Raw genomic sequence first — 13,179 nt, 5'->3', positions numbered from 1 at the left:
CACAACCTCAGGATATGTTGGGTAATGATAGGTACCTTTCAGAAACTGCGAGGCAAATGTGAACAGGTCACCACTGTAAGTTATACGACGAAAACCAAACATTGCCGATCTACTGCTGCTCACAACAGTTAGAGCTTGTAGCTCCACAGCACTCCTCTGCGGCACAGACTAAATACCATATTATAATGAGCATTTAGTGTGGACCAATTTTAAGAAAGTAGGCTGTTTTCTGTGTGGAGTTTGCATGTTCTCCCCGTGTCTCCTAGGGTAGGTACCCTCACAAAAACATGCAGTAATCCTGGTCACTACACAAAAAAAAGAAAGTAGGTTGTTTTGCCAGTAGAGCACCAAACTCTGACATAAACAAATCAGCCTGGCGATTGTACTCATATGGACTGTGAACAAAGTACTAATTTATCCAAAGAGTACGACATTTTTATTTTTGTCTCCAAACACAGACGTTATCAAATGTAACTCAACATCATAAACGACACTGAGTCACATACTTGGCAACATCGCCGGGCGGATTTGTTCATTTTGGAACACAGTTAATCTAACATTTCATACTCCTGTGACCCAGGGTTAGAGGGAGTGACGTCAGGACTTCAGTACTCTATTCTATTTTGGTTATGTTGATCGTTTTAGTTAACTATAACAACCCTGCTGTATAGATGCGTGGGAGGAAAAAAGGCCAAATAGGGGGGGAATGGGAGTCGTGCCTCTTGTACGGAAAACTACAAAAGAGAAGAAAGAATCTCAAATAAAGTGTAACATCAAACACTGACATGAAGCACGAGGGAAACTTGTGCGCTGAGTGCTCTGAAAAAATCCCCTCTGGAGCGCTGCTGATGAGAGGCTGTAACTCTGTGGAATACCACTGCTACAACATGAACACAGAGAGAGGGAATAAGAATGCCTTTGACTGCGTGGGGTTATGGATGTGTGTGTGTGTGTGTGTGTGTGTGTGTGTGTGTGTGTGTGTGTGTGTGTGTGTGTGTGTGTGAGTGTGTGAGTGTGTGAGTGTGTGAGTGTGTGAGTGAGGGAGGGAGGGAGGGAGAGAGAGGCTAGGGAGAAAAAGAAAAATGATAAAGATGAGGGCAAAGAAATGAAGGGCAAGGAACATCAAGCAAAGAGACAGAGAGAGGGAGATAAAAGTAACTGAGCGAAACGGACAGCGAGAGGAATGACGATGACCCTGAGTGTCTCTGAACGGATGACAGAGAGAGAGAGAGAGAGAGAGAGAGAGAGAGAGAGAGAGAGAGAGAGAGAGAGAGAGAGAGAGAGAGAGAGAGAGAGAGAGAGAGAGAGAGAGAGAGAGAGAGAGAGAGAGAGAGAGAGAGAGAGAGAGAGAGAGAGAGAGAGAGAGAGAGAGAATGGAAGGCCAGATGTAATGTGACTGAGAGAGATTCTTGCCCGTTCTTACAGAAGACACAACAGACAGAGAGAAAGAGAGTGACAGAGTGGGCGAGAGAGAGAACCAGGGCATAAGCTTACTGTGGAAAAAAGAGAGAGAATACAAAGGAAGAGAAACGCACAGAGGAACAGTGAATGGGTATGTTACTTTGTTCAATGATGGTGTCAGCCAACAGAAACAATGGGCTTTACACACGGTTGTTGGTGGCTATTAAAACATATTTATTAATTTGAAACTATGAGTCATTATGCAATTTCCAATTTTGTTTTAGTTTAGTTTTGTCATCAATGACTAAATTGGTAGAAAAGGGAAAAAAATATATATACGTGCATGCTTACAGCAGCAGTATAGAAGAGAGAGAGAGAGAGAGAGAGAGAGAGAGAGAGAGAGGAGAGAGAGAGAGAGAGAGAGAGAGAGAGAGAGAGAGAGAGAGAGAGAGAGAGAGAGAGAGAGAGAGAGAGAGAGAGAGAGAGAGAGAGAGAGAGAGAGAATGTCTATGCCTACAGTAGTGTAGCACAGATGTTGGCATTTGTCCACAAGTCAACTCTCGGCCAGGCGGGCAGGAATCTTCAAACAGAAAGCGCCTGCGGGGGAAAGAAGAAAAGAGTGCAGAAGAAGATAATTATGGTCTGTAATTAGGTTCAAACAGAGTCAAACCAATTACCACCATGATGAAATGTACTGTATTAATGTGAACCGGGAGCTTTGGAACGCTAGGAGTTATTAAATGTGTGCGACTGCAGAACTCTGAATAATGGCAGACCTCGGTGTGCACAAACTCCCAACCGTCCTTGACAGCCACTGTCAACCTTTTGTAACGAGGCTGACAGTGTCTGTCCGTCCGTCCATCTGTCTGTTTACTGTAGACAAGAATTCGAGAGAGAGAGAGAGAGAGAGAGAGAGAGAGAGAGAGAGAGAGAGAGAGAGAGAGAGAGAGAGAGAGTAAAAACAGAGGTATACAGCAGAAAAGAAAGGTAACCACACTGTATAAACACATTAACCATGGTTGCATGCTCCTGTTTTGCTGCAGTGGCCGTTCTCAAAACGTTAGCATGTCTTTGACCGTGGTCAGTGTAAACAGTCGATGTGTTGCTTTAAAAGGGGCTTAACGCGGAAGGACTCTTAGCTGACCTTTGTTTCTTTAGCTGAAGACTTCTCTAAGGCCTGAGCAGCATGTGCTTTATTGGCCACGACAGTGAGGAGTAATAGGGTTTGACAGGAGGATGGAGGAGAGAGGTGATACATACAGGTCATGATCCTTCAAACAAGATGGGTCTGTTCTGCTTCTGTTCCTCATGCACTGACCAGCTCCGCCGCAGCTTGAGTCAAATCACTTCACACTAGAGATCGGGCAAGAAACAAATTAATGCGTTCTAGTTTTGCCGCCCACTGCATGGTCTTTGGTCTATTCTCTCGTGTTTTACACCGGAGACAATTTGTTCCATTTCAGGGAAGAGACATAGTTTAGCATTTTTGCACTTTCCGGTAAAATACACGTTTTTTTGTTTTTTGTTTTTTTGTTCTTGTTTTTTTTTTGCACAGCACAAGGCTTGTCAGCAGCACAACCTCTCTCCACTGAAAATATCATTACGGGACTATAATGACTATTAGCTCAGTAATGATGATCTCCATGATCTCCATTTCTGTCTTGTTTCTGTCTCTGTATTGGTTTTTCTTTATTTTTTCCTTTCTCTACCTTGCATTTCTACCTCTCTCTCTCTCTCTCTCTCTCTCTCTCTCTCTCTCTCTCTCTCTCTCTCTCTCTCTCTCTCTCTCTCAAACAAGGACACAATTAAAAGCAGAGCAGACACACCATAGAGAGATCATTTTAAAGTTCACTCTGATATACTGTAAAACCTGTATGGAGCATGTTGTAAGAACCAACTATAACCAAAAACACTGGTGATCTGCAATGGTGTATTTTACATGGGATTAGCGTTGAATGCTTTTGTTGCAGTATTAAATCCTGTGGTTTCAGATGGCTGTCCGACCGTTTTGCACAGAAAGAGAGACCATATTTCACTGTTTTGTACAAGGTTCTAGATTGGCATCTTTATTCAGAACACTCAGTATTTTGTTGATGTCCGTTGGAGAGACTTTTACTTAACAGATGATTATATTTGGTTTTATGTAGTGGAAAAAGATGTAAGATTGCTGAATTTCCTTTTTGGGCAAGCACATTTGCAATTTATCTAAGTAGGAAAGAAAAAATGGATGGAGGGCAGAGGTGTGACTGTTAAGCAGTTTTTAAGAATTTAGTTGGAGCACGAGTATTGTTTGAATATAAATTCAAATGGGTGAAACAATGGGGGACATGGATGCGAAAAACACATTTTTGGATATTACTCCTTCAGATCTTCACCAAATTTCACGCAAATCGGTACACATGATCTCTATAGTCATGTAATCAAGACGGATATGTTTGATTTTTCATGTTCCATCCTGATTGGCTAAGATTAACATCTAAAGTTTGCAGGAGTGGCCCGTTTTGAACAAAATGCTGCAAATCAGGAACGCAGCGTCCGATTGCGGTGAAACTTTTCACGCACATTTGCACTACGTTGAGGAACAAATGCCACCCTTTCAACATTGCCCTATTATAGCGCCACCAGGAAGCAGATTTTTGCAAAGCATTTTGTTTTATATTACTCCTACAAATGTTGTCCAAACATCACGCAAATCGGTACATATTATCTCTTTAGTCAAGTGATCATGACGGATTCGTCCGATCCGTCCGATTTTTCACATTCCAGCCTGATTGGCCAATTCCCAACATTGCTGGCCCACACTAACCTTCCTGACCTGGTGGAGACCTGTGCTCCGAGTACTTTTTCTAGTAACCTCTTTCTTTTTTATTATCTGCCCTCCTTTAACTCAAGTACAAATTTGACAGAGCAACTTCCACTTTTCGTCAAGTAATATTTGACCAGGATTATCTATACTTTGACTCAAGTACTGGGGTTTTGTCCACCACTGTGTAGCTCTCTTATTGTATTGATTGATTTATTGATTGATTGATTGATTGATTGATTGATTACTGTATTAATCAGAAATGTAAACAGCACATGGTACAGTAAGACATTAAAGCTAAAAGGATAACACAAAAAAGTACTGGGGACTTGTTTCAATGGTGGTCCTATAGTATTCAATTCATCACCATAGCATAAACAATTCACACAATAATACATGTCATCAACAAATACAGACACTATGTGTACAATAGAAATGGGAACATTACTTTTATTTCCCCTTATGGTCTCCTGATAGATGTTTTTTTATGGCCAATTCTGGAAGAAACCAGTGTTACACATCCTTTAATGGATGGTGTAGTGCATTCCACATTTTGGTGGCAGAGCAGTAGAATGACAACTTTCCCATGTTTGTTCTAAATGTGGGTGGTACCAGATCATGGTCGCTCCCTGTAATGTTGTGGCTGTGGGTGTCACTCACTTTGGAGAAGTAGTTCGACAGGTATGAGGGTATTGAGGGCACTGCCGCTTTAACTATCTTAAATACCAATCCCATCATTCTCTCTGCCTCTCTCTCCTACTCTCTGTCCAGGTAACGATCTGTTTCTGGTGGCGGTCCATGAGCTGGGTCACGCCCTAGGTCTGGAGCACTCCAACGATCCCAGTGCCATCATGGCTCCCTTCTACCAGTACATGGAGACACACAACTTCAAGCTTCCTCTGGACGACTTGCAGGGCATACAGAAGATCTACGGTAAGGGCTGACCATCCCCTGTCCTTTTTTATTTATTTTTTATTTCAGACGCTTTCATTTTGGCTTTATGGTGAGTCTAAGTCAATCTGCTTCCCAATTTTTTGGGGAATGTGTCTGAATGTGCCTTGCCATTGGACTCGGCTCGGAACTGCCAACGTACCGGATAAAACCGATACCGATAATTATGCTAACTAGACCATACCCGGTCGACGCATCCGTGGGGGGATATGCGCACATGATCTGGCAACCCGGGAGGCAGTTCGTCCCATAGCTGGGCAGCCCCGTAACCATGGCGACAGTGTTTTACACAAAAACGCTAATAAACAGCTGAGATTTGGTGATATCGAAAAACGGGCTTCACAGTTAAGTTCAGATGGTAATGGTCAATGGCTGTGTGCAAAATCAGAGCAATTGGTCCAGCCACTGAGGAGAACCGGGTAGCTTCACCTACTCACTCACCAAGACAGAGGTTACTAGAATTATAGTAGGATGTCCACGTTTCACATAATATCTGATTCCAGAGAGAAGACCCCCATACATCAGAAAGGATCATTATTTCTGTAAGCACATTTGCTTGTTCAGGTTGCTTCAGTCAGAAAGGAGAGAGTGTAGAGCAGTGGTTCTCAAACGGTTTCATATCAAAGACCCCTAAATTAATATTGTATTTCACCGCGGACCCCCATCCGAAAACATTGTGTGCCAGGGACCTCCCATACAAGACTTGTGTTGTTAAAATGTCTCCAAAATATTCCTTTTTAAGCACTTAAACCCCATCATCGGAATTGTCGGGAAAGCTTTCGCTGAAAATTGCAGATCGACAAGCTCACAACGCGAGGCAACGCGTCGCGTTGTGAGCTTGTTGATCGGCCATTTTCAGCAAAAGCTTTCTCCACAATAACAGAAAACTGAAAATACACTAATATTGAGCTCTGAGGTACTCCGGTTAGCGGTTACCCATATGGGATTTAAGTGGTTAAGATTCATTTTTAAATAAAGTGTCAGCATATCCATATAGTATAACAGAATAACATTCAAGAAAACATTTCAAATCCACTAAGATTTCTTTGGGTTTGGCTGAGTCAGGCCACTTCACTCTGAGCAAACACACACAGGCAGTTTTCGGAGCGGAGCTTCAATCCAAAAAGTGCCATCCCAAGCGATTTCACACACAGAGAGTGTACAAATGTAACCAAATGGACCAGTAAGGGTCTATTTGCTGTCGGGCAGAAACCTCTTAACTCCATGTTCTTACTTTTTGTGTTTTTTCGTAAATTAACGCGCTACATACTACAACGTCACACAAAAGCGTCAAAAGTAGCAGATCTACAAGCTCTAAATGTGGCGCGAAGCGACACATTTTGAGCTTGGTGATCTGCTACTTTTGCTATATTTCTTTATTTGAATCCTGAAATGTAACAGTTTTGGACATATGAGGTTTCCACCCGACAGAGACGAGTTACAAATGGACGTACGATACTGACGAGGACAGATCACAACCAATTCCAACCCTGTCGGTATGCAAATAGAACGGGGCTAAGTCGGCAGAAGCGGACATCGCACCGCTCGGCGCGGTCACTCGGTTTCCAGGGTCTCCCGTCGGACTGCATGCCGCCTTGCTTATGGGCGTGCCTCATGGGGCTGAAGTCTGCTGCTGACGGCACGCCTGCCTCGTTGTAAATTGTTTTGAATTAATTTAAATAAAACAGATATCAAGGTCCATTATTTATTTGGCATTTGAGCCACGGACCACCATTTGAGATTTTGCCTCTCAGACCTAAGACTTAGAATATTTTGTTATAATTGGATACGATTTTGACCACAATTCCATGCTGTATGGATGTGGGCACCATAGGAGAGATAATAACAAGCAAATGTTGATCAAAATAAGTAATGCAGATGTTTAACAATAATTTAACTCTTGAGAGTGTAAAATGAAACCAAATGGACCCGTAAGGGTTAAAGTAAAAAATCCATTTGGTTACCATTGAACTCTACATAATTTAGCTGGGGACCACCCCTCAAGGACCACTGGTGGTTCCCGGACCACTGATTGAGAACCACTGGAATACAAGAAGGATATGTAGCAGTAGTGGCTCAGAGCCTTTGCCTGATGACCAAAAGCCTAATATCTTCCCCCGCTAATTAATGGGGGAATTCCCCTTTCAGGGTGAAGATGAACGAAGTATGCCAAGTTACTTTGAAGAAACTTGTCAGATTCATCAAAATAGCTACTAATTTCATCAGGTGGAGGGGAATCATTTTTGAAGGAGCGCGTTTTTGGTTTACGCCACAGTTTCCGCTCACCTGATGCTATGAAGTTATATCTGCTCTAGACCGGATCAGAAAAGTGCAAAAAGGAGTAGATCCCTAGTCTAGTTCACAGTCCCAAGACCAGCAGAGAATAACTGAAACAACTAAATCAACTGTCAATAACTAAGACAAACAACAGCAGTCAGAAGACTTATTTTGTCTTTTTATTTTTTATTGATATGTTCTGCTTTTATTGTTGAGAAGCACTTTGTGACTCTGATGTCTGTGAAAGGCGCTCTACAAATAAAATGTACTTACTTACTTACTGTACTAACTCAGTTATTCACACTGGTAGCATTAGTGATGAGTTAGCTGCATGCGCACACCTGGTACTGCCCAGGTGTGTGTGTGTGTGTGTGTGTGTGTGTGTGTGTGTGTGTGTGTGTGTGTGTGTGTGTGTGTGTGTGTGTGTGTGTGTGTGTGTGTGTGTGTGTGTGTGTGTGTGTGTGTGTGTGTGTGTGTGTCTGTCTCCGTGTTGCATTCTGTTCCCTTCTAGCGCAAATACATTACACACCACAACAAAAAGAAGTGTCGTCTGGAAAACAGACAAAAAAAAAACACATTAACGTCAGTGTAAATTGAAAGAAAGTATTGGATGCAGAGCTCAGCAATAAACCTTCCCTGGATAAAGAAAGGTTTTTCAAAAGCGTCGGCAGACTGCAAGTCTTTGGTGTTTTCTGCTGTGTTTCCACCAGGGACACTTTGTTCCATTTCAAAGAGGAGAAGGTGCTTGTAGGCTACCGTTCAGCAGTGTGCATGTGCATGTGCATGTGCATGTGCATGTGCATGTGCATGTGCATGTGCATGTGCATGTGCATGTGCATGTGCATGTGCATGTGCGTGCGTGCATGCTTTCATGCTTGCATGAATGTGTGCGTGTATTTAACTGAACAAAGGCTGCTTGTCAGAAGGACACATTTGGTTCAGCTCTCTATGCTGAAATAATAGTACGTTATATTTGTTTTCTCATTATATGTATACAAGAACTAAAAAAACAGATCGATACATACATACATACAAAGCGTTTTGTTTAGCTACTCTTGTTTTTCTCGTAGGAGTTTTTAAATCTTTTTTAATTGTGTGATGTTTTGTGCAACTGTCTTACCCTGATTGTAGCACTTTGAGATTTGTTTCAAATGTAAAGTGCATTGTTAGTAAAATGTATTATCATTATTATTATTATTATTATTACATGAAACAAACAAACAGCTGTGTGTGTTGGCGGCTAGTTCATAGGCACAGACCTGTTCCTGTCATCACTGGTTCAAATGTGCCTCAGGACCAGTATTCAATAACATATTTTTGTAATGCTTTTTCCCCTTCATTTCAGTCCAACAAATACCTACAATAGCCAAGTTAATTGGAAATATCCAAGAAAATAAATGACTCCAGCAGGGTCTCATTCAACCTCCATAGCCTTTTAATGTTAGCAAAATGTGACCAATTTGGCATTTCCATTAGGAAGTTGAGATCTTAAGATTACATATTAGCATAATGTAAACCTTTCTATAATTGCTCCACTGTCTCCTCTGTCAACACGCTCTGATGAGTGTGACAAATTAAGAGCTAATTAATGCTAGCAGGCATTACGATATATATATATATATTTATATAAACTGTGTGTTGTCAATGCTATCGTATCCTACTGGCTCACCTGCCAGTTGGGGAGCCCCCACCAGGAGGACGTAGAGCCTTTGTTCTCCTCCTCCCGCTCAACACTCCCCGCTGACAGGTGTAGCCCCCAGCCGTAGTAGTGCGTGCAATGATTAATATCAACCTCCCCGTCCGGCTTCCCTCCCCCAAACACGGGCCAATTGTGGTTGTGCCAGATGTTCGACAAAGTCTTATGCACCATGGTGGATTCGAACCCACAACCTCCATGGTGGGCAGGGACTTGACCACTGCGCCTTTTGGACTAAAATGTATTTTGGCGTCCTAATGCCACATTTAAACGTGGCTGCATACCGAAAATAGCCGATCTACAACCTCACAACACGCCTGCAAGTGCGACGTGCTGTGAGCTTGTAGAACAGCTATTTTTGGAGTGCGACACCCACACACAGTCAAGCATAAAATGACTTGTCTTAGTTCTACTGGACACTCTTCTCCACTAGTTCCTCCCTAACATTTCCGTCTTTATTTGTTGACGAAATTGTCAATAATGTTTAGTCATAGTTTTAGTCTTCACAGCTTAGTTTTTGTTTAGTTTTCGTCAGTGAAAATAGGTAGTCGACGGACATTTTTTCATCATAGATTTGGTCGAGGAAATGAACACTGCTTTGTGTTGTTGACCGTTTTTGTCCTCCCAGGCATCCCGACGGCCATGTTGGAGCCCACCCGGCCGCTGCCCACCTTGCCGTCCAGACGGACACACTCCACCTCCGAACGCAAGCACGACCGACACGCCAGGCCCGCCCGCCCGCCCTCGGGCGACCGGCCGGCGCTCCCTGGGAACGGCAAGCCCAACATCTGCGACGGCAACTTCAACACCGTGGCCTTCTTCAGACGAGAGATGTTTGTCTTTAAGGTGAGTGAAGAGAGAGAGAGAGGGGCGTTTATATATCTTTAAAAAAAATGTAAAAGCTGAAATCCGGGACACATTTCATTGAATAAAATCGTATTTTAACCAATATGTATGGTTAGAGTATGTTACGATATAACTAGTCTATCGTCATTGTGTTTTTTCGTAAATTAATGTCCTACTTGATCATACTACAACACAACAGCATCAAAAGTAGCAGATCCACAAGCTCAAAACGCGACGCAAAGCGTCGCATTTTGCGTCAATAAAGTTATTTGAAACAGACAGACATGGATCCGCCAACTTGGCTGTAGTTCGGACTTTGATGCAATGGACATAAAACTTGCGGATTGTAACTTTAAAGCAAAAAAAAAAAGACGTTCAGACACCACTATATTGAGTGCAGCGATTTCAATATCACTAATGCCTGTATTTTTGTAATCAACGGGTTCTGGATGGCTTGATGGTATTGTATTTGCTTGTATATTCCTTGGATATGGATCTGATCCTTCCTATTCCAAATGATGAAGCATCATGATAAAACATCAGTGTGGTGGGTGCCCGCATCATTATCATTATAGTTATCATTATAGCAGTGTATCTCAAACTATTAAATTCCAAGGACCCATATAACTGTGAGAGTTCTCTTCTCAAAGAGTTACAGACCTGTCAGGGTCCATTTGGAACTTCCTAGCTTTATAGTTATCGTTCTCGGTGTGGACAAGGGACTTTCTCCAGCTTTCTGCAGGGATTAGATGGGTGCGGATGTGTTAAAGGTTTTTTAAAGACATTTAGAGACATTTCTGACAATCTGCACCTGGTTTGTGCAATTCAATTGAGGAACTCTCTCTCTCTCTCTCTCTCTCTCTCTCTCTCTCTCTCTCTCTGTCTCTCTCTCAATTAAGATAATAATTCAAAGGGGCTTTATTGGCATGAGAAAACATACATTTACATTGCCAAAGTAGAACTGGAACAAAACAATCCAAACAAAATAGTGCATGTACAATTAAAAGGGAACAAAGCAATGTGTAAACAGAACTGTTACGTTGCAACCTATACAAACCTAGCTTACAAAACCATAAGGGTTGTGCATTTGCTGTTACAAATATTGTTTTACAGTTTATACACGTAGGAAAGGTTAGCTTGGGATAAACTTTGAATCAAATGGCAGCAATATTTCACTGTTTAGCATTCACTTGGTATAAAACATTCTCTCTCTCTCTCTCTCTCTCTCTCTCTCTCTCTCTCTCTCTCTCTCTCTCTCTCTCTCTCTCTCTCTCTCTCTCTCTCTCTCTCTCTCTCTCTCTCTCTCTCTCTTTTCTTCAGTGCCACTACACAAGTGTTCAACACACGCACGCACGCACACGTAGCAGTAGCAGTAGCATGTTTGTGCATGGGCACATGTTTACATGGACACTTACGCACAGCATACAGACTTGTAGACATCCTCAGGTCAAAGGTGTCAGAGCTGCCCTTTAGACCAGAGAACCCCAACCAGCCTTTGAACTATAAGTGATGTCTTTCTGAAGTGTGTGTGTGTGTGTGTGTGTGTGTGTGTGTGTGTGTGTGTGTGTGTGTGTGTGTGTGTGTGTGTGTGTGTGTGTGTGTGTGTGTGTGTGTGTGTGTGTGTGTGTGTGTGTGTGTGTGTGTGCGTGCGTGCGTGCGTGCGTGCGTGCGTGCGTGCGTGCGTGCGTGCGTGCGTGCGAGCGAGCGAGCGAGCGAGCGAGAGAGAGAGAGAGAGAGCACACAGGGAGAAAAATCCATCTTGATGTCTCTGATCTTTAAACGGAATGTTAGAAAAGGTCATAGACCTGTCTTCCCTCTCTGTCTGTCTGTCTGTCTGTCTGTCTGTCTGTCTGTCTGTCTGTCTGTCTGTCTGTCTGTCTGGCTGTCTGAATCAGAGGTGGCCTTGTCTGTCTGCCTGTGTCTCAGAGTGTGTCAGTATCTGTGTCTGGATCTGTGAATGTCTCTCTATCTGACCATCTGTTTGTCTCTGTTTGTGTGCTTATTTCCCGGGTCCCCATCGATCTGTCTGTCTGTCTGTCTGTCTGTCTGTCTGTCTGTCTGTCTGTCTGTCTGTCTGTCTGTCTGTCTGCATGCTTGCCATTTGTGCACGCACTGAAATCCTTAGTGACATTCACGTCACATTTGGACACTCAGGGCGGGTGCATTTCGCCTTTCCGACATGTCGCCTTTCCGACGTTAACGAACCCTATACCTAACCCTAACCCTAACCCTAACCGCACGCGGAAGCCACTAGTCGGAGTAGCGAGATGTCGGAATGGAAGGAGAACCCCACTCAGGGCCCTATCTTGCACGGCCCCTTATCCCTTATGCCTAATCTTATAAGGCATGGTTTTGTATTTTGAAAAACATTGTAAAATAGTGAAAATAGCTGATCTACATCTACACTTTATGAGCTTGTAGATTGGCTATTTTCATTATTTTAAAATGTTTTTCAAAATACAAAAAATGCCTAATAAGATTAGACATAAGGGATAAGGCGCCGCACAAGATAGGGCTCTCAGAGTTAAATGAACACTCTGGATTTCACAGTGCATGCTGGCCTATCTGTCTGCATGTCTAATATCTCTCTTTCTCTCTCTCTCTCTCTCTCTCTCTCTCTCTCTCTCTCTCTCTCTCTCTCTCTCTCTCTCTCTCTTTCCTATGTGTCAGGCATTCTGACTGACCGTCCGTATGCCTGCCTCACTTTCATCCTGTCCGATGATCGTGTTATGTGCTTGTCTCACTTTCATCCTGTCTGATTGTGTAACTGTCTCGCTTTCATCCTGTCTGTCTGTCTGTCTCTCTCTCGCTCAACAATATGTATACATCTCTCCTAGCTCGGCACAGATACCAATTTTTTTTTAAACGTGCAATTTTCTTAATCAATGGAGTAAATTATTTCCGGTGTACGTTGGATGTGAATATCTTTTAGTGTTCTACAAAGGATCAGACTGTGCTCAATTGATTTTCTCCATGCACGCCGCCATAATGGAGAAGAAAAAACTCCAATAATCATCATGAGGCCCTCTTTTCAAGCCTCTGGATGCAAACCACCATCGCTTTGTCCTCCATGTTATATTCATGTCCGGGATTCGTGATATAGACGTTTTGGTGGCATTGATGTGTGGAACCCTTGTATGTCCAAAACGGTTACTTTTCACTTTCACATGTATTTTTTTTTAACCCATTAGAAGCAGGAAAGCAT

General features: G+C 42.8%; 1 protein-coding gene across 1 annotated transcript in view; it reads left to right on the top strand.

Moving 5' to 3' along the window:
- LOC311048483 (matrix metalloproteinase-24-like) overlaps nucleotides 1–13,179 on the top strand; it is a gene marked incomplete at both ends in the record, with an annotated part of 67,470 nt that overhangs the window by 27,883 nt on the left and 26,408 nt on the right. The window contains 2 exons of the mRNA XM_084061742.1: nucleotides 4,976–5,137; nucleotides 9,757–9,974. Of these exons, the coding sequence (XP_083917868.1) occupies nucleotides 4,976–5,137; nucleotides 9,757–9,974 (380 nt within the window). The remainder of the gene's footprint in view (nucleotides 1–4,975; nucleotides 5,138–9,756; nucleotides 9,975–13,179) is intronic.

Source organism: Gymnoscopelus microlampas (assembly GCF_963454915.1).
Source record: "Gymnoscopelus microlampas genome assembly, chromosome: 7".
Lineage (NCBI taxonomy): Eukaryota > Metazoa > Chordata > Actinopteri > Myctophiformes > Myctophidae > Gymnoscopelus > Gymnoscopelus microlampas.
The sequence above is the reverse complement of the archived record's forward strand: the minus strand, read 5'-3'. Positions and strand labels throughout refer to the sequence as shown.